The 21,414-nt window shown below is 48.9% G+C and overlaps 1 protein-coding gene across 3 annotated transcripts in view; it reads left to right on the forward strand.

The window, feature by feature from the left end:
• Positions 1 to 21,102, forward strand: part of LOC125744660 (diacylglycerol kinase beta-like) — a 72,869-nt gene extending 51,767 nt beyond the window's left edge. For 2 of the 3 annotated variants that reach the window (XM_049016717.1, XM_049016726.1), the window contains 5 exons: positions 7,637 to 7,727; positions 9,094 to 9,295; positions 15,468 to 15,588; positions 16,185 to 16,245; positions 17,554 to 21,102. In XM_049016717.1, coding sequence (XP_048872674.1) covers positions 7,637 to 7,727; positions 9,094 to 9,295; positions 15,468 to 15,588; positions 16,185 to 16,245; positions 17,554 to 17,649 — 571 coding nt within the window. In that variant the 3' untranslated portion in view covers positions 17,650 to 21,102. The remainder of the gene's footprint in view (positions 1 to 7,636; positions 7,728 to 9,093; positions 9,296 to 15,467; positions 15,589 to 16,184; positions 16,246 to 17,553) is intronic. The other variant, XM_049016707.1, reaches the window with a different exon arrangement.
• Positions 21,103 to 21,414: the final 312 nt, after the last annotated feature.

The following is a 21,414-nucleotide window of genomic DNA, read 5'->3' on the forward strand; positions in this document are numbered from 1 at the left end:
TGAAGAGCAGGGGGCGGGGTGAGGAGCAGAGTGCTTGAGGAGCAGGGAGACGGGGTGAGGAGCAGGGTGCTTGAGGAGCAGGGTGCTTGAGGAGCAGGGAGACGGGGGTGAGCAGCAGAGGGGCGGGGTGAGGAGCAGGGCGCTTGAGGAGCAGGGGGACGGGGTGAGCAGCAGGGGGGCGGGGTGAGGAGCAGGGTGCTTGAGGAGCAGGGTGCTTGAGGAGCAGGGGGACGGGGTGAGCAGCAGGGGGGCGGGGTGAGGAGCAGGGTGCTTGAGGAGCATGGGGATGGGGTGAGCAGCAGGGGGGCGGGGTGAGGAGCGGAGTGCTTGAGGAGCAGAGTGCTTGAGGAGCAGGGGGACGGGGTGAGCAGCAGGGGGGCAGGGTGAGGAGCAGGTGGGCCAGGCAAGGAGTGGGGGAGTCATGGTGAGGAGCAGCATGCACCTTGGGTGACAGACAGTGTGTCATGCAACATGCACGGTAAGAGCACAGTACAGTGACCGAGTCACCTGAACTGCATGTATTTTGGGAGGAATTCAGTACCTGGAGCAAACTTACACTGCAGGGAGGGCGGCCAGGTGCCATTAGTCTTGGGAGAAGGAGACCGTGTCTCTATGGTTTAGAACAAAATGAAACCACAAGGATACAGGAAACATACATGTAAACACACGTGTGTTTTCTGTAAAATAAGCTGTTAGGTACAAAATTTTTTTGAAAGGTACAAGTTTAATGGCATGCTGTATAACGCAGTCATTAAGACAATTTGTACATAAACCTGGATCATTTGATGTGTGGTTACAATGCTGTCAGCGAATAACTCTGTGTGTTTGTTACTTAGAGAGTTTTATGTCACACCAGGTTATTGGGCAGGAGAATAAACAAGAAAATAGAGAGGAAAAGGCATCAAAATTGGCATTATTATGCATGAGTACATTCACAGAAACTAGTACTGCATGGACCACGAGAAACATCTGAGCAAGGGGGGGGCATAAGGGGACTTGGGGGGCATAAGGTCATGTCCACCTGTCAATTAGCTTTCATTTTTTAGATCCCCTTTCACTCAGCGGTTCTTGGAAGTCCCCCCCCCCTCCTTACGATACCCCTGGTTCTGGAGATAGAGCGTATTAAAGACCTCTTTCAACTGGTGCATGACACTGATTGTTCGTAGAGGGGCCTGTGAACACGCATGACCCCTACTGATCTCAGCTGTTTGCTTACGTCTCTCCCTATTGTTTGGTGCTTAATACTGTACTTTTTTTGTACATTGCTCAGAAAGTGTCTGCCAAATAGATAAATGTAAATGAGTGTACTTAGACAGGCATGCTGTGTCTCCAGTGGGGTTTCGGAAGCTTGGGGGGAGGGGGGGGGGGGCGTGTCGTCCTGGTTGATCGAGCTCCAACGGTGACATACTGTGCTCTCCGATGGATGGGGGTGAGGGGGTGGGTGTATTATCTCCCCCTGGGGGAGGGTCCCAACACCTCATTGTTTGAGGGAGGGGGGTGGGGTGAGCAATACTGAGAAAGATGTGTGACCCTCAACGCCTCTGTTGCCGGAGCCTCATCCTCGTGTGAGATTCCCAGAAGGCAGACACAAGGCCCCAGTAGCCCCAGTATTAATGACCGCCTGTCAGGAACAATGGAGAAGGATCAGCACCGTCTCTCGTCTGTTTCTGCAGACCTGGGGTAGAAGTTCCAGATTAGGGGGCTCCATTGCTCTTTATTTCTCTTTCAACTAACAAAACACAGTGCGAAGGCTTAGCTTTAAGTTTGACTGTGCATATCGATGCAGAAGGAGAATCACAGATCTGAGCTGAAACTACAACCTACAGGCAATGCAGAGCCCAGAAGGAGAATCACAGATCTGAGCTGAAACTACAACCTACAGGCAACTCAGAGCCCAGAAGGAGAATCACAGATCTGAGCTGAAAATACAACCTACAGGCGATGCAAAGCGCAGAAGGAGAATCACAAATCTGAGCTGAAACTGCAACCTACAGGCAATGCAGAGCGCAGAAGGAGAATCACAGATCTGAGCTGAAACTACAACCTACAGGTGATGCAGAGCCCAGAAGGAGAATCACAGATCTGAGCTGAAACTACAACCTACAGGAGATGCAGAGTGCAGAAGGAGAATCACAGATCTGAGCTGAAACTACAACCTACAGGCAATGCAGAGCCTAGAAGGAGAATCACAGATCTCAGCTGAAACTACAACCTACCAACTGACTGTAACAGAAAACTTTTAGGTGAATGTTTCTTGTGGCAAATGGCAAAATATGGAAAGATGTGCATGTATTTGGCCAGAAGATCCATGTGGGAGGACTTCAGAATATGCCAAGGATTCAATTATGTTTCTCATGTCAAAACTGAAGCAAAGTGATAGAATCCTCTTAGGAGTCCTTGACCTTTGACCGCTACAGTTCGCTGTGTAAACAAACGGAGAAGTTGACAGTATGACAGCCAGATCTCCTGTCCTGCTGGCTATCCTGATCATGAAAACATCATGTATATACCTGCCTGAGTAGATTTATGTATGATATCAAGATGGAGGACATGATTTATTTATGGACTTCAAACTTCCCATCCCATTTCTGTTCTTACACAGTGTACTTGCTCAGTGCTGCAAATAAAACTATTTATTTGGATCGAAAACTGGTTAACAGACAGGAAGCAGCGGGTAGTTATTAGAGGCACAATGTCAAAGTGGGGTACCGCAGGGTTCAATTTTAGGACCACTAGTGTTCCTAATTTACATTAATGATATTGACACCAATGCGTACAGTAAATTGGTTAAATTTGCAGATGACACCAAGGTGGGTGGTGTAGCAGATACTGAACTAGCAGCACAATATTTTATGGGTCCCACTGAAATAACGGTAGCTGATTCCGAGAAAGACCTCGGTGTGCATGTTGATGCTTCCATGTCCCACTCTCACCAGTGTGGGGAAGCAGTTAAAAAGGCCAGTAGGATGTTGGGTTATATCTTTAGGTTTGTGGAGTCTAAGTCAAGGGAGGTTATGCTACGATTATACAATTCCTTGGTAAGACCCACCTAGAATTGTGTGCAGGTTTGGTCACCATACCTTAAGAAGGACATTGCCGACTTGGAAAAGGTGCAACGCAGGGCTCCGAGAATGATTCCTGGTCTTAGAGGAATGTCTTATGAAGAGGTTAGCTGAGCTCAATCTGTTTAGCCTCAAGCAAAGGAGACTAAGGGGGGACATGATCCAGGTGTATAAGATTCTAACAGGTCTCGATGCTGTTCAGCCAAATGACTATTTCAATATTAGTTTAAATACTAGAACTCATGGCCATAGGTGGAAATTAGCGGGAGAACATCTTAAAATGAATTTGAGGAAGCACTTCTTTATACAGCGTGTAGCTAGAGTATGGAATAGTCTTCCTGCTAGTGTAGCGCAAGTTAAAACCCTGGGTTCCTTTAAATCGGAGCTAAATAAGATTTTAACGACTCTGAGCTATTAGTTAAGTTCTCCCCAAATGAGCTTGATGGGCCGAATGGCCACCTCTCGTTTGTAAATTTCTTATGTTCTTATTAAAGTGCAAGACTGATGGAGAGGCAGGGTTAGACTGCTGTCCCTCGGGGTAGCTGCTTCATGTCAGTCAGTCTGAGTCCTGCTGTACGTCTAACGGACGGAAACGGCCTGAGCCCCAGATGGTCAGACCCCCCTGGGCTTCACGCTCGGAATTGGAATCCAGATCAGAAAGGTGTATCCAGTCCGTATCCCTCCTAGGGGGAAAAAAATCACAAAAAAATAAGAACAAGTGCTTTCTCATGCGGGTCCCTGGCGGACACACTTGGAGCACAATGCGCCAGTCGAGTGTGTATTCAGCGTGTAAAACTGCAGCTGGGTTATAGAATTCAAGAGGGGTACAGTGTGTATTTTGGGAAGTGGAACATAGAGGCAGTTCAGCAATAAGATAAAAAACACTTGTGAAGTGGCTTCACTCGCCGCGCCCCCAGCACACTCACACACTTACATAGAAATGCAAATGTAGTATCTTCAGCCAAAGTCAGAGGAGCTTATTGTTCCTCTAATTCGGGTGCTTGGGCTTTTAATTACATCTGTGTTTTATTTGAATAGCCTTACGGGGGGGGGGGGGGAGACTGGGATCTCTGTCTCCCGAGTGGAGCCCCAAGGATAGCTGGGGGGGCGGGCCCCCTCTGATCCAGCGAGTGCGTGGGTTTCCGTTTCATAACCCCTCCACGTCACGCCGCCCTGCCTGTTCTGGAGATCAGCTGCATAGAAATAAAATGAACAGATCCTCAGTGCCTCACAGATGCCTGCACCATGGATGGACCGAGTTACAGCGCTGACCTGGTGGGCCCAGGACGGTGGTCCATTTCTCTGGCACCTGTCTGCCTGTACTGGAGCAGCCCTTCACAACCCTGGAGCCATAACCCAATCGGAAGATCAGGGGGTTTGGCCCAGAGTGGGACCTACTGGGACGGCATTCACACAGACAGGTGCCCGCAGGGTAAACAGGGTATGACTTGGTCCAAGCAGCAGAAGTTCAGTTTCCAGAATCCTGACCGATGAACCGATGAGAAGGCAGCATTGATACGGCCCACCGCCATTTTCACACAGTCTGAAACGAATAACCCGCCATTTACGAGTCACATAATATTTAGCCTCAACCACCTGCGACCTGCAGGAATGAGGAAGGTGTGATCTGATGTCTCCATTTGAAACAGGGCATGTAATGTACCCAGGGCCACTGTTTCTGATCGGCAGAGGCCAGGGCTTTGAGCTGGGGGGGGTTTGGCCCTGGCAGGTCAGACCCCCACCTCCAGGATCCCTACCCATCAGTCCAGCCATTATATGAGACCAGGAAAGCTATATAAAATCCCAAGCTACTTAAGTTCTGTGCTGAAGGGACTGAAGGGACTGTGAAGTTGTACATAAAACAAAAGAATAGCCCCCCCCCACTGGGAATTTAAGGTAGCTGTTCTGATTAACAGCCCGGTGAGGCCCGTGCCCTCATTCCGGCTGCATGGAGGCTATAGACACAGATGGATGTAGATGGAGGCAGTGCCGCCCGTGTTGCCACGGCGCCCCGCTTCTCATGGGCACGACATGGCAGTGATGCATGCGCCTGGACTAAAGGTTCCTCTTTCCAGCGCCTGGACTCCTTCTTCTCCATCAGCCCCCCCGCTCGCAATTTAAATGAGATGCACAAAAATTCAGCAGGCGATCTCTTAAATCTCTCTAATAAATGGTGTTTGCTGAGCGAGTATCTAAAAATATGGTGGCTCCTCCCCCTCATTTGCATATGAACCCGTCTAAGCACACACCCACTGCTGTGTTTTGTGTATCTCCTGGTGTGGCTCTAAGATTCAGCCCCCGGGAAAATGGATATGTGGGGTAATATAAGTGCCATCTGCTGGGGTGCTAAACATGCCCCCGGTGCCCCAGTAATCTATGGAGGGAGCGATTTGGCTACGCTAACAGCCAAACATTTGCGCTCTGCCTCGTGGGAACCTTGGACTAAACCAATCAAGTAGATGACGCCCGTCAGGATTTACTGCTGAGGGTTACTTTGCCAGCCAGCCGTGATCTTAGTCTCTGTCAGCCAGTGAGAGCGGCAGCCGAGTGCTGGGACTCTCAGACCTCGGGGGCGGTGTTTCATGTGGGGGTTTTGGGTTTATTTCTTTATTAATGTACTTGAAGTTCCTCTTACATCTCGGTCTGAGGCCATCCTGCGCTGAGGGGGGTGGGAGGGGGTGCGTCGTGTTCCAGCAGGTTCTCGCGAATACATTTTAATTATTACCCAGCATTCACAGCGCCAGCTGAGCTAGCTTAGCATTCGGTTTACTTCCGAAGAGAAGGGGAATAAAAGGCAGCTCAAGGCCCCACCCAGCAGCCCGTAACTGAAGAAATACACTGTGTCAAAGAACACAAAGGGGCAAGAAAATCCTTTAAATCCATAAGGCCAGTGTAAAGCGTAATTGTTCTGGAAGGTTCTGTATCGCCCGGAAGGGTTCTGATGTTTATATAGAAATTTATAAAGAGGAATGGTGCCGATATTATCCAGCACCCTTTAAACAGAAATGCAATGTGGTTTTATATGGTTAAAGGTAATAGGTTCTGTAATCGGACCTTTTCCTGAGCCAACTGAGGGACTTTCATTATGCCAGTTTTCCACTAAGAGGGTGTTCTGTTGTCATGTGCTGCCGGAAGTGTTTCATTTACATTTACATTTACAGCATTTGGCAGACGCCCTTAGCCAGAGCGACTTACATGAGTGCTTTAAGACTCTACAATGAATTTTTCAGATACTAGCTCAATAAAGACCCAGGCAATGAATACCATCTATCTGAATACTCTGTTTCTAGCCACGTTAAGGTATTAGCAGCCCACCTAAGCAGCGGGCCAAGGACCTGCTCGGCAAACCACAGACCCGACTTGCCGTTTCCTGTGAGGAGGTGAGCAGTGGTGGAAACAGCCCCTTAATTTGTAGGCGTTTCGCATGCAGCGAATGGACCCTTCGATCAGACAATGTCCGAACCGAGCCAGGTGCCGTCCGAACCGAGCCAAGTGCGGTCCGAACCGAGCCAGGTGCTGTCCGAACCGAGCCAGGTGCTGTCCGAACCGAGCGAGGCCTTAGGCTGTTTGGGCTCTGACGGGCAAGTTGGGATGACTAAGCTTGTCTTATGGGTTGCGCTGTTTTGCCGGCTAGTTGGTAATTACCGATTGCCGCCCGAGATGTGAGGGAGGACGAGGCGTTTTGCGGATCGTGGAGAGGTTGTCTGGTGTCTCCCATAGTGAAAGGTTGTAAATAGCACACAGACAACCTGTTGCCCTTGTTTTTGGCAAAGTGGCTGCTGTACTATTAAGGCTTCTACCAGGAGCCATGGTCAGGCTGTGGGGGGCGGAAGCGAGCTCGTCAGAGCGTGAGCGTGCTGGGATCGTATAGGTGGACAGCTGTGATTGTAGGAGGAAGTCTCCCAGCGGCATGAAAGGGCGGCCTCAGCAGAATCAGCCTCCCAGTGGGGTTGAAGATCCCATTCCCACCCACTGCCTTCCTGTCGACCTGTGGCCTGGGCAGGAGACGTAAAACAAAAGCACAAACCCAAATCCCAGCTCAGCCGTGGCTCAGAGGACCAGCTGTGAGCCGTCACCGGCTTTGGTTAATGCCTCCTGTCGGTAAAGTAAAGCTTTGCGCTAACAATGTAAAGGTTGTGGGTTCAGATCCCAGGGTGCACGCATAAATTGTAACCCTTTTCTCTAGTGTACGTTGATATGGATAAAACTGTCAGATAAATGTAAAAATGTAAGACGCAGTCCTGCGTTTGCCTGATGTTAAATGAATGGCTCTAGCATTAAATGAAAAGACAAGCATGCATAAGATGTTTCTTGTACATAATGATCATTTCTGTCTGTGTATATTCATCCTAGCTTTTATTTTATTAATTACATTTTTCCCGATATTGAAGGACACACTTTAACTATTTAGGGCTGATAATCTGTTTTCTGACCTCTCAGCTATTTGTCTCTGTTTTTTTGGAGCGAGCGCTCGTTATCCTCCAGGGTAACGTTTCACTGTCAGAGGGGCTCACGGGTATATCTGTGCTCCTGGAGACTGCTGAGCCCCTTCCTCCTGTCCCCCCCCCCCACAGAATGAAGAACAAGCTGTGGTATTTTGAGTTTGGCACCACAGAGACCATCTCCGCCACGTGTAAGAAGCTGAACGAGAGTCTGGAGGTGGAGGTGAGGTTCTTGTGTCCGTAGGATCCATTTCCAGTGCTTAGAAGTAATGCCCCCCATTGCTAGAACATTAAAAAGTCACGTTAAAGTTGTAGTGCTTTAGTACCATGTGGTGCCGAGCATTTAGGCAGGATATTTTTGATGAAAGACAATGCACTTCCCATGGACCCATGAGGGCCTCAACAGTGCAAAGTTATTCATGAGCGTTGGCAGAGAAACATCAGTAAATAACAGAACCTTTAAATGTACGGCACGATGGAGATACACCGGTACCCTACTGCAATATTTTTGGAGCATGCTATCCATAGGAAGCCCAATCACTTTTCACGGGCAGTCGAGTGTGTCAGGAAACAAGAGTCTCGTGTTTCACGTTGCTTCACACCATTGTAAAAGTAACAGCGATTGCCCAAAATTATCAGTAAATCCAAACCACACATTTTTAATGTTTCGCTCCTTGGAAAACACTTAGAGCCGTGATCCAGAACAAATTTGGCCCACGTTCTAATCTAGTTTTGCCTCGGAAGCAGAGTCTGACATATGTGCGCATTGCATTGTGGGCATGTCCTGTTTGTAGTATGTTAAGCATCCACATCCTGCATCATTGTTTTGGAAGTTTGATGGGTGAGATATTCAAAATGTAACATGGAGTAGGAAAATTAACACAAACTCCTTATATTACTTCATCTTGCGCTAATTAAGGAAGCTTATTAAAAATCAACACATTAATGAATGCACAGAACGGCCATATTTTTGTAGGTCGCACAAATCATTTCTAGATGGATGGTACAGTCTGAAATAATGTCTTCTCAGAAGGCAGGTCCCCCCTTTTTCGCCTCTGATATGTCAGAAGTATGTACATACTTTTTTAGAATTTTTACCAAGTTGCAAACAGTGGGTCACATTTTATCCATTAATTCCTTAAAATATCTACTGAACTAGTTCTGTGTAAATTGATTGCTCATTTTGCAGGGGGCTCTCTTGAGATTTGCACATTTTACCAGAATCTTGCCCAAAATGCTTGGGGTATATGAGGACCGAGCTTTTCTTGGAGTTTTCTTTCCATTGAAGTTGACGGCTTTCATGGCAAACAAAAGGGATTATAACCTATGAGCTTTTCTGTGTGTCCTGGCAATTACCATCCGCGTCATGTGAAGCTGTAGTTGTCACTGCGGATGTCAGCACCAAGTCATACTGGCCAAAGTCCAGTGATTCTTTAATGGATAATCTTGTGGACTTTGTGCTATGGTTCAGTTGGAAGCTGAAGGAGTGCCATCTCATCAGCTTCTTCACCACTAACCCCATTTCTGCTTTCTCCGCCTGATTTTTTTCACTCCCTCTTTCATCTCCTCCCACTTCTCCTTCGACTCAGTGCGATGGCATCATCCTGGACCTCAGCAGCACCTCCCTGGAAGGCATTGCCATCCTCAACATTCCCAGCATGCATGGTGGCTCCAACCTGTGGGGCAAGAGCAAGAAGAGGCGGAACTACAGCCGCATGAGCAAGAAGGTGCCAGAGAGGGCGCCAGCGAGCACAGTCACCGATGCCAAAGAGCTGAAATTCTGTATACAGGGTAAGTCTGATTAAGGAGCCATTTTTTCCTGGTACAATGCGATACTAATTTCAACCTTTTCATTGTTATTCTTCATGCACAGAGTCCTATTCAAATGCTCAACATTAATACAAGTTAATTTCAAATTAATTTTCAAAACTGTCCAAAAATCTAGAGACACAGGAATCAGGTTGAACATGACAGACTTCAGGAAACACAGTAAAGAGGGCTGCTTGGAGCTGGATGGAAAGCAGGCCCTTCTCTGCTTGCCACATGGAGCTGGTTAATCGGCCCTCTTTATTACTGGGGATGTGACTCACTCTCATGTTGAGGAAGATTGGTTTATGAGCCTTAATAACCCAGAGAGCCACCGATTGCTTTCTGCCCCAGTGAAACCTGGGAGTTTGTTTTGCAGCTTCATCTTGCGTCGTGCTGTAATCAGGCTGGGAGCCCAGGTCTGATAATGAGTTACATTAAATATGGAAGCTTATGGAACCTGTGAAGTATCATCGGTGAAGCTGAAAGCACAAAGGGGGGGTGATTTATAAGCTGCTCCTGAACTGATGTTACCTCCTGTCCCTTTCTGCTGATTAATTTATAAAACCCCTGTAAGTTTTGCATAGCCCTCTAATAAGTGGCGCAATTTAAGGTCATTTTCTGAACATTGTGGTTAGAGGAGTGATCCGGAAAGCCGATAGGGTTCCTGCGCTTTAGGCTGCTGTGAATTAGCCTCATACGCCACTGGGGCCAAGACCTGTGACAGACACTTATCTCCCATCATTCCCTATGAACCCCCATCTGTGGTCAGATGGCTTTTCTCTTTGTTGGCTGAGCAGCCCAGGCTCCAGGAGGTCAGGCCTCAGCCCAGGCTCCAGGAGGTCAGGCCTCAGCCCAGGCTCCAGGAGGTCAGGCCTCAGTCCAGGCGCCTGGAGGACAGGCCTCAGCGCAGGCGTCTGGAGGACAGGCCTCAGCTCAGGCGCCTGGAGGACAGGCCTCAGCTCAGGCGCCTGGAGGACAGGCCTCAGCGCAGGCACCTGAAGGACAGGCCTGCCATCGAACATCATGCTCGCAGACCGAAATGCTCAAAAAGGACAGAAAACCGTTCGGAGTCGCCAGCTTCCTTCCATCTGTCTGGCTCTCTCGCCACCCACCTCTCCTCCTCTCGCTCCTTTCTTCATTTCCACTTCTCCTGCTGCCAGCCCTTCCTCCTTCCCTCTCTTCCACACTCCGCTGTCTGAACTTGGGCTAGATACAGTTTCCATGGAGACCTCTGGGTTCTGCCGAACTAGAGAAAGTGAGTGAAAGAAATGAGGGCGAGTGTGTGTGTGTGTGTGTGTGTGTGTGTGTGTGGGGGGGGGGGGGGGGCATCATTGCCAGTTGCGTGACTCATATTTGTAATCCTTAATTGCCCTCCAGGCTGTGAAACAGAGCCTCCTGGCTTTAATTCCCAGCTAGCCAGTGCTAACGTTTCCCAGTATGCATTCTGCCCAGTCAGTTAATCATAACAGTATTTAACTGGGCTGTCTGGTGCAGAAGTCTAAAGTGTATTAACACAAAGCAGCGATCGGCTCACAAGGAGAGAACACACAGTACCAGAAGATGACGGATAAATAATATACCCACCCCTCCCCCCGGCCGGCAGAGGCAAAGAAGATTATAATGATCTCTTTCCTTCATATCAGTATCCTCTGGCTTCCTCTCACCTTTATATTTGACATTAGTATTGCAGAGCAGAAATTGTTTTCCATATATGCTAAGTAAGGCTTTTTTTGGGGTTTATGTAACAGGCCTGTTTTTGTGTAGAGGTGTCCAGTTGGCCGAGGTGCGATTTCTATATTCATTTATAAGAAATACAAGCGCTCGTTAGGGACCCTGTTTTTCAGCTCCTTGCGATGTTTCGTTGGAGCCAAAATACCCGACTGTCACACAGTTTAGGTGACGCGTTTGAGAAATTCCACCAAGCCGAAGCTGAGTAAAATGCCTAGATGCTGTTATTGCATTGGGTAGCTTTTGGGCCCCCCCTTCCCCAGCCTGAGAATCACCCCCCAGAAACGCTTGCTCGAACGCCATGCCACACACACCTTTCTCCCAGCGCCTAGGTGCAACAAGGCTATCGCTGAATTCCAAACGTGAGGAGTTTCCCCAGACGAATGGGTTAGCGGAGCTTTTAAGACTTCAGGTCAGGATTCAGCTCCTAAGGAATTAACTGCCGCATTTGATTTTGGCAGAACCACGGCTGTTGTAATGCTCACAATATTTACATTTCTTAAAAGGCTTTTTTTTCCCTTTGCTTAAGTGTGTGTGTGTCTAATTGAATCAGCTGCAGGTATGAATATGGAGACACTGCTGTCTGTATTCGCTCTGCTTTATGAGTGCGTGTGCGTGAGAGGCAGGCTTGTAATGAGAGAGGAGGGTATGTAACAGGACGACTGGGGGGATGTATTCTCTGAGGATTTAACCTTTATTAAATTAATTCCTTCCCCTAATTCCATTCACAAACAGATTGGATAGCAGAGCGTCTCGAGTTTCAGCTAAAAGGAATGGAAATTGTAAGACTGACGGGGGGGGGGGGACTTTCAGGCGCTCTTATACTGATGAGTGTGTTCGCATTTTTACGATTATCATAAGACCCCTCCCCCCGCCCCCCTTCCCAAACAGCTAAAGCAATAAAGAAGTTTATCCGTCAGCTGAGCGCAAACCCTGTCAAATTCCAAAAACGGAAGATGAGATGTAGGCACCGATTTATCTGCCTGAGAATTAGTCAGTAAAGCGGCTAAACGGGGAGCTGGAGCCGGGAGGCTGCGAGAGCTGCCAGGCGCTGTGACATCAGTGCGGACGGCCGTCTCCACACAGCCGCTTGGCTTTCTTCCCGTCGTTAATGAACTCCGTGAGGTGTGAATCCGTGAGAGCAGCACATGAGGGGGAAAACCGGGAACGACGGCAAGGCCTCGGCGCCCTTCTCCCTCACAGAGGGCGCCTCTTCCTCCACCACCCTGCTTGTCACATGGTTTACCCGCGTGTCATGTGACTGAGCAGTAATGACACTGCAGACGTTGGGTCCAGTCAGCTGCCGTACAGCCTGCTCCTCTTCTGCCTTACATACCAAACAAGCTTTTAACTTTTAGCTAACTATTTGCAAAAAGCTTAAATATATTTGGCTTCCCACACACAGGCACAGCCCCCCCCCCCCCCCCCGTGTGTGCGTTTAATAATGCTGCTATTGTCGTGTTCGCACTTGCGATAACTTCGGCTCAGGCAGCAGTCCTCTTCAGGTGTGATACCTGCGTGCTGTCAGTCAGCAGAGGCCGCAGCGCGCATGCAGCACCGCTCCCATTCTGACAGGAATTATAAAATGCGAAATAACCACCGCCCCCGCTCCTCCCAAATCTCCTCCGGAATTACTCCCATGCAAGGGCTGCAATAAGACGGAGGCAGTAACATCGGAGGTGGATGTGGGGGGGGGGGGGGTTAGGAACAAGCCGTGTAGAATGAATCGGAGGTGCCGGTGTTCCTGCGACAAGCAGGCCACTGCGCATGTGGAGCACGCCACGGCGTGAGAAGGGCCCACAGCGCATTATACTCGCGCTACGACGGAGCTTTCTCACACGAGGATCAACGCAGATATTTTCAGAGTGGAGTACCACGGTGGGGGAGTTTTGGGCCTGGGTAGGGTTAGGGTCCCGCGGTATTAGTCGTGGGTGCCGTCGGGGTCTGGCAGTTTGGGGGTCGGGTGGTTTTGGGCCCGGGCAGCTGTAACGTGGATCTGCCGGCCTGGTGTCATGTGGTTCAGCCTCGACTCAGTCACTTTGAAGGGGGGAGTTGAAAAGCTCAGGTGTACGCCGCACCCCCCACGCCCCCAGGGGAGGGGCCCATTTCTACAGCATCTTGACATCACACCCCCACTGAAAGCAGAGGGAGTATTTATAAAATTTCATGCCGGTCTTATTAGCTCGGTGTCCCCCAAACTTTAATCTCCGGGTTTGCTTCGGAGCTATTAGCCTGCCCCCCCGCCTCGGGCCCCCATCCAGAGGGATCCGCGTCGCCGCCCGGCACACTTGCCGGAGCTGGCTGCTCGGCGCGGTAGCTTGGCAGGGAAGAGCCGCAGCTCCCCAGAAAGCTCCCCGGCAGTGTTATGTAAGAGGCCGCTCTCCGCCTAATAATAGCACTGCTCGCCGCAGAGCGGGCGTGTGGTGCCGAGCTGGGCCGAGCCGAACCGATCCGGCTCGAGGAGGCTCCCCGAGCGCTGCAGCCGCCAGAGCCCGGCTCTGTGCCCGCAGGGAGCAAAATGTAAAATATGCTCGCCACACGGGAGGAAGATGCCGGCGGGGGGGGGGGGCAGGCTGGCAGGCGGGACAGCTGGTCACAGCTGAGCTGGCTTTTGACTCATCATCACTTCCGCATCCCTTTCCTGCTTCATATTAAACCTCCATTTTTTAATGTGCTTTCTCTCCAGTCCCTCTCAGGCCCAACGCGCCCTCTCGGTGTAACGGTTCTCGCAGCCGAGGCGTGTGCAGGCGTGCGCTCTCTCGCACATATGCAAATGTATGCAGAGCAGACAGTGTGAGATTACCAAGTCGTGTTGAAGGTAAAGCCAGTGTATGCAAAGCAGCATTATGAAACTGTGGGAAGATGAATCCGTAGACAAATAAGGGTACGAAAGGGGCATGTCCTATAAAATATATATAGCAAAACAGAATTACTCCCTTGGTTACCCATACAGACCTTATCAATTTTATTATTCCCAACACCAGAAGCAGCTTTGTAAGGTCGGCCATAGATTACTGTCTTCACTCTCCTGTCTGCAGGCACATTTTTCATACATTGTTTTTACATCAAGGTTACTAAAATTAAAACTGGGCGGTGAATCTTTACTTCTCGCGTGGTGTGATGGGTCAGCAGGCCATGTGAGACGTTTTCCCCTGTGTGTTTAAGTCTCTGCGGGTGGATAGCTTTGAATAATTTCCCACAATCCCACGTGGAGGAAGGTACACACTGTTAGCTTTGCTGACTAAAATATTCAAGCTGGATGACTCACCATTCACTCAAGTAAGTAATGGAGTTGATGCAGTAATTGCCCAGGACCTGAGTGTTTTCTGCACTTTTTAATGAATAAAACACATGCTTTTTAACGTGTATGGTGTTTCATAGTCTTTAATGTTACTTACACAAGTGGAAAATTCCAGTTTAAAAAGCCCACCTGGATTATCCTCAGATCTTCTGCAACTTCTAGATGGAGCAATTTTAGAATCTAATCTCTATAGCAAAGTATTTAATTGTCGGAAATGCTTCATGAATGAGGGTCTGTTTAATGAACACGGCGCGTCATTAGCGTATCTCATCCTGGATTGGTAGCGTCATCGTTCCTCTCGAATGCTGCCATAAGAAATGGACCTTGTTGCGACTTGACGTGAAGCTCTTCATCGCCTTGTTTGCTCTTCCACCTGGCCAGAACTGAGGCCTTGGAGACTGCAGTGTCCCTTATCTGCTACAAAAAAATAAACAAGAACATGTGCTTCCCATTGGCCCAGGAATACAAACAAAGTCATTGACGTTATGGAGCTACCTGTCGGATCGCCATGGCGGCACGTTGCTGACTTTCAGAGTCAAAATACAGGCGTCTGTGCGGTTTGCCTGCTTGACAAGTCGCAACACATCTTGCTGGGGAATCCGAGCTCCAGCGGGTCCTGCTTTGCTCAGAGGAGCAGCCATTTGGAGGCTCTGGGCTGGCGGCTGGCATTTACTTTCGAGTGGGACCGATAAAGGAAAGTTCTGTTTGTGTACACAGCTGATGTAAGGCGTGAGGAGGTGGGGGTGACACCGCCCATGATGGTCACATGTCCTCGTCACGCAGCCCTGGCATTCAGGAGAATGAGGGACCTTCTTGTCGCATCTGCTCGGCGTGTATATTCTACTTTTGTGAGCATCAGTAAAAAGGAGAATATATTTCATATGTAAATGTTGTTAGGCGGTATGAATGAGTGAAATCCGGGTTTCTTATATTTGCAGAACTTCATGAAGAAAGATTAAGAGTTTAATATTAATTTGTCCCGTTATCAGCGCTGAGCGGCCATTTTTTCTGAGCTTAATTTTATTTCTAGGTGTGAAAAATGGCACTCAGAAATGGCTCCTCTGATTAAGATCCACTGGCTTGCAGCCAGTGGCCATAACTCTGCTTTGCTCTGTATCTTCTTAGACCTGAGCGATCAGCTCCTGGAGGTGGTGGGGCTGGAGGGGGCCATTGAGATGGGACAGATCTACACAGGGCTGAAGAGTGCCGGCCACAGACTGGCTCAGTGCTCCAACATCACCATCAGGTAGGTGTCCTCGCATTGGGAATGGCCAGGTCAGCTGCCCGCTCTGAAGTGCCCTCTGATCGCACTCTTTCCAGTAACAGCGTCTCCCTTTTCTGATTTTGCGGAGGCCTGAAAAAAATTAATCAGACCTTTAATCATCTGACGCGGCTGTTAATGGGGACAAGTGACCCAGTTACCTCTGCAGCAGAAAACGATGATTGTGAAGTTCGAAGGCACAGCTAGTAGCCTTGGGTATGGTCATATAAGGAGTGTCATATCCTTATTTATTTAAGCCACTGCTTTATATGTGTTATATGTCTTCCCCTGTAAGTTCTTCCTGTATCATTAATAATCATTCCTGACTGCGGTACTGAACCACTTTGCCCACAATGGAAACTTCCACAGATCCCCCATTACAGCCTTTTCCTGCTCTGCCCCCATAGAACCTGAATTTGCACAGAGATCTTTAAACTTCCCCCCACTGCTTTAAGTCTCCTTTGTGGAACCGGCACCTGCCCTGGGCTTTCGGGCAAAGGGACGTGCTATTTCTGTGGGGTCGGTCATGGGGAGTGCCTTTGGGGACGAGCGTCTTCTGACTGCCATGTCTCCTCTGACAGGACGTCTCGTCTCCTGCCTATGCAGATCGACGGGGAGCCCTGGATGCAGCCCCCGTGCACGGTGAGATGGGCACGTTACGCCTTCGTCCCCTAAAATACCACCTGCCCCTCCTCCTTCGCTTACCCGCTCCTCTTTCATCCCCCCCCTCCTGCCTACACCGCTTCACTGAAACATTGTCATGCTGTGCCCAGCGACAAACAGATTATGTCATCACCGAGGAGGATATAAACAGCAATCATTTCAAGCACGGTAGAAATACATTTTCTGTGCGCACTAAGGCTCAGTGCCACTCAGTCACAGGGCCCAGGCATCCTCTCAATAGCATTCAAGGGCCCCGAATGTCATTGTCAGGTGTTCTAAGCACAGTGAAATTGCAGTGTTAAGCCACAGGCTCATGTAAGATTTACAGAGAACAATAAATGACAACACAGTGGACCATAAACACTAAATATAATCCTGTAACCTGTGTAGCAGCATGCAGTGAGATGATGTGGAGAGTCACTGCAACAGTATGCAGTGAGATGAAGTGGAGAGTCACTGCAGCAGCATGCAGTGAGATGAAGTGGAGAGTCACTGCAGCAGTGAGATGAAGTGGAGAGTCACTGCAGCAGTATTAGGATATGTAACACTGACAGGCTAGCAGTATTGGTATAAAGTGCAGTGTAAATCAGTGTGTGTTGTGTGTTCTCATGACCTTCGGGTGAAAAGCGTCCCTGAATCTTGGTGGCTGCCTGTTTATGGTGCTGGAGGGGAGGAGACAGCAAGGTGCCTGTGAAGGCCGACCGGCGTCCTTCACGCGGAGAGCTGCTTTTTGGAGCCGGCTTTTGGTGCAGCTACCCCGTGGTGCTGAGAAGGCAGTGCCACTGTCACTCTGCGATGCTCTCACTCAGCTCTCTGGTGTCACTTTGCAAGCCGTACCACGCAGCTCCAGGATGGACCACACCACACATCCGATGCAATCTCCACAAAACCGTTCACTAGTATCTCTAAACTCCAGTCAAAATTCCATAGTCTTTACTGTATTTCTCGGAATGAATAATTAATACCAGCACAAATAAATGTTAGTTTTCTTTTTCTGGACACTTTTGCAGGTTATAGAACAAACCCTCAAGGTTAAAGCGATCAGACACTCTCAGATGTGCGTCCGAGAATCAGCACCATTGCGCAGTGCTTTCCATGGGTCTCTCAGACTGAGTTAATGGAGGGTGATGTTTTTACATGCATTGTTTTGGTGTAATGGAATAAAATGTGGTAGAATGAAGTTGTGCAGCTAGCTGTCTGCATTCGGAGAGCAGCAATTGATAACTATGTTTATTTTGAAGGTTCAGTACATTTCAGTGGCCCAAAACCCCTTTCTTTGCTTCTCAGATTAGGATCACGCACAAGAATCAGGTGCCCATGCTGTTTGGACCATCACTGAAGACTTCCTTCTTCTTCTGGAGGCGCAACCAGAGTCGGGACTAGAGGGGTGGAGATACAGACATTGGGCAGAATCGCCAGAAAAAACTGCCAGCTGATTGGTCAATGCTCATGGAGGCGGAGCTTCAGTTTTGATAGCAGAAACAACGGAATTTAGTTTGTCAGACTTCTCATCACCTCCTGGACAGAAACAGAATCCAGACACAAAAACCTGCCACAAACCCCCCCTGAGCGCCACAGGTGGAGCCCCCTGCCTTTTAGATGATTGTCCTTGTATCTGCCCGGTTCCCTGTCCTCCCTTTATACTGGCCACTGCGCCCTTTGTCCGTGTCACAGCTATGTGTAGCGACATGTTGAGGGGGCAGCTTTTTACTAACAGATACTGCCACAGTCTTGACAGGCTGACCATGTTACCAGGGAAAGTCGTTAAGAATTACAGTGAACAAGAAATTCATCACATTGACGATGCTCCACCAGTTACAGGGGTGTCCTGGGGTGGAAGTCAGGTTGGGGGGAGGTGGGGGGGGTGTCTACTGGCTCAGTGAGAATAGGGCTGAAGGATAACGAATTTAGTCCAAGCTCTGATTCCTAGTACATCTTACAGTTGGGAGGACACAGCAGACAAGCTGTGGTTGCCTGAGGTTTACTGAGCTGAGTAGTGGGGCTCATAGCAGGCAGGAGGCTGGCCAGAGAGTCAGTGTTTGTTTGGTGACTCTGCAGAGTGTAACTAGCATGTGTGCCCAATGCAGACCATGTTGAGAGGACCCTATGTTGCCATACTGAACGAGTGGGTGGATTTTTTTTTTATTTTTTTTTCCTTTCCTGAGCCAAAAATCTGTGACCAGGCATAGAGGAAAAGACCCTGGGAGGCTTTAAATCACTGCGCATCTGATGTGTGACTCACTGCCTCGCAGCGTTCAGGAATGTGTCGTCCCTTATTGATGTCTCCTTCATTACGCCAGGGCAGGTGGGAAAAGTTCCCCCCCCCTCGGAGGATGCTGGCAGGTTTGGGGTCCTGGTGCCAAAGAACCCACCTGTCCCACTCGGCTGTTCCACTGGCACGAGCAGTGAGTCCAGCCGGGCCAGGCCCGCGGTCCTGGAGAACGCCAGATGGCTGTGGACGATGCTAAGTTCCTGTCCCAAGATGATCGGGGATAATCCACAGGGGAATGGGGCCACGTTTTAGCTGTGAACTGGCTTCTTCGCCTTTCGGGCTCTGCACTGCAACGACGGTGCGAGGTCGCCCCGGAGACAGCGAATTAAAGGCACAGTGCTTTTATATCGCTTTAACATCGTCGAGCAGATGAAGGAGAGTCACCAATATGTAACTGCTGTCCGGATCTTTCTGTACGTGACCTCCCTGATATCCCAGTCCCTGCTTAACATGCTCGGGACAATGCAGCACAAATACTGCCCCTACAGAATCATTCATTAACGGTACTATAGCGTTTCATTCTAATATTGTAAAATCATCAAGCAGTATTTCAGATGGAGGTTATCACTAGCTGAGTGCGTATTACTATATTAGTTACATTCACATTAATCAATCCAGCAACATGAAAATATACTGGGAGCAGCCTGAAATTTCCAAAGCACTCAATGTAAATGTCGTTCTTTACAAGGGGTCAATGGGCCAGTATTCTGAAAGGGAGTCAGCATTAGACTGATATATTAACCTGTCATATTAGATACCAGAAAGGGAATGAAAGAAGATACAGTGCATATATCACATTACCCTGTCAGAACCGATCACATGTCTAATGATAAGTCATCTACTTGCCTATATTATGTTTGTATAAATAGGAAACGTATAACACACAGACGTGATGCTATTTTATGATAAACGTGCATTGTGCACTAAGCTGTATGTTTACCGAGCAGTAAGAAGGTATTTCACAGGTGCCCTGGCCTGTGAAACCACCAACCTTTCCTGCAGGAACAAGCAAACGGCAAACTTTGTACAGAATAACACAAAAGGCGACTGAATGTTGAGCCTGGCGGCAGTCTGGGGTCTCGGCCCCCGTGGCCGCCCGCTTCCCTTTAAGGCCGTCCGCTTCCCTTTAAGGGCGCTACGCAGCGGAGTGCCACACAAAGACTGTAAATAATGGGTCCGCTGGGCGGCTGTGTGACTGGCCTGTAAAGGAGCAGTTGCAGGAACACTTTTCACATTGCGCTCCCAAACACAGCGAGTACCGGAAGGCACCGCTCCATTACATGGGTTGATATCAATATCCATATCAAGTATATCTCCGTTACGGGCTCCCGAAATGAGGCCGTGGGGTGAACTGATGATGGCCCTTTATCTACGGCCCCTGATTTTAGAGGAGTGTGCCATCCAGTAACCAACGTGCATGTTTACAATGACATTTTTGTTAAGGGTGGGAATGGTTTTAAATCCTCATTTGGACAGCTGTTTGTCTTGACGGTCCAGTGCCATACATTTACTGGGAGGAATACCATGGCGTTTCTGTGATGAGTATGTCTCTCATGAGCATTTTTGAGTCATGTCCCGCATTATGTCTCGCCCTCTGTCTGTTAGAGCTGTAACGCTGCCTTTCTTAGTGTTAAGCAGGCTAAACAACAAGTGTCTGACTCAGCAGGTCTGTATCGGTTATGTATCCATCCTCCTAACGACTAACAGACCTGCTTAGAGACGCTCAACCCCTGACCACATGTGTCCGTGTGACTGTCTTTAGTGACCCTATGTTCTTCCTGAGCCTTAACTGATCGATTTCAGCCACTCTAGTTGATACGAGCAAGAATCAAAAACTGAGTCAACGCGATGGCAGGAGATGAGGCAGCTTTGTCTCATTCGCAATAACTTTGAGCCTGGGGCTATTTGGCCGAGCCCAGTCTGTGCTGCGGTCCTGCGACTATCATTTCTAAAACCCCCGAGCCTGATGCAACTCGTCGTTTCCGCTCTAGAACAGCAGACCGGTGACAGTCGCAGGGATATGACAGTCCTGTGGGCCGCCAACATTATGTCAGCTCTCTCATCGACCTGTCACATGCATCGTAGCTGCCTTTGCTCTCGCATCTGGACACGTGCCAACGTTCTCGGGATGAACCAGGCTGCTTCCGGCATCCTTTCACGCCTGCGAGGGGGCTCATCAGTCGGGGTGTCTCGCTGATTTGTGGAGACTTCCAACCTCGACCTCCTCTGCGGAATTTTACTCAGGCACCGACGCGGCCAGCGGGGGTCCTAACAGATGACCTTTCCTGTCTCTGTTATTCTGGCCTTTGTTGGAGCTGTTTCACTGGAGCAGCATGCTTTTTGTGGCATGTACCATCCTATTTTTGGAAATGGACGGCTTAAGTTGATTAAGTGACATCAGTGGCAGAGGGGCCTAACAAAATCCATATCATTCCTGAGCATAATGTTCTCCTGTCTGTGTAAACCATGTGTGTTTAGGGTGCACTGTTTAGCCATCTGCCTGTGTAGCGACAAGGAAAACCTGGGGAATAGATTCATAAATAAAAGGAGCAAAATGAAATGAATTGTTTGCTTGATTGCTGCCATTTTTGTTATGTAAAGAAGTCAGTCTTTTGACAAATAAGTCTCTTACACACCCATATTCGTTGGGTCTGAATCTCAAATCACATTACAGCCCCCATGTAGAAAAGATTACCTCACTCTTTAATGAAAGAATGATAAAGTTGCAAGCGATGCTTAAAGTATAAATAAATAGGGCTCCCTTCTGCCAGGTTGCTCACGCCCAGCTGACAAAGTGAGTCTTACCGGTGTCTGTTTTGCCAGCCTGTCTTACCGCGCAGCATCTTCAGAAATCAGACAAGCATCTACTCGCCTAC

Source organism: Brienomyrus brachyistius, chromosome 1 (assembly GCF_023856365.1).
Source record: "Brienomyrus brachyistius isolate T26 chromosome 1, BBRACH_0.4, whole genome shotgun sequence".
NCBI classification, from domain to species: Eukaryota; Metazoa; Chordata; class Actinopteri; order Osteoglossiformes; family Mormyridae; genus Brienomyrus; species Brienomyrus brachyistius.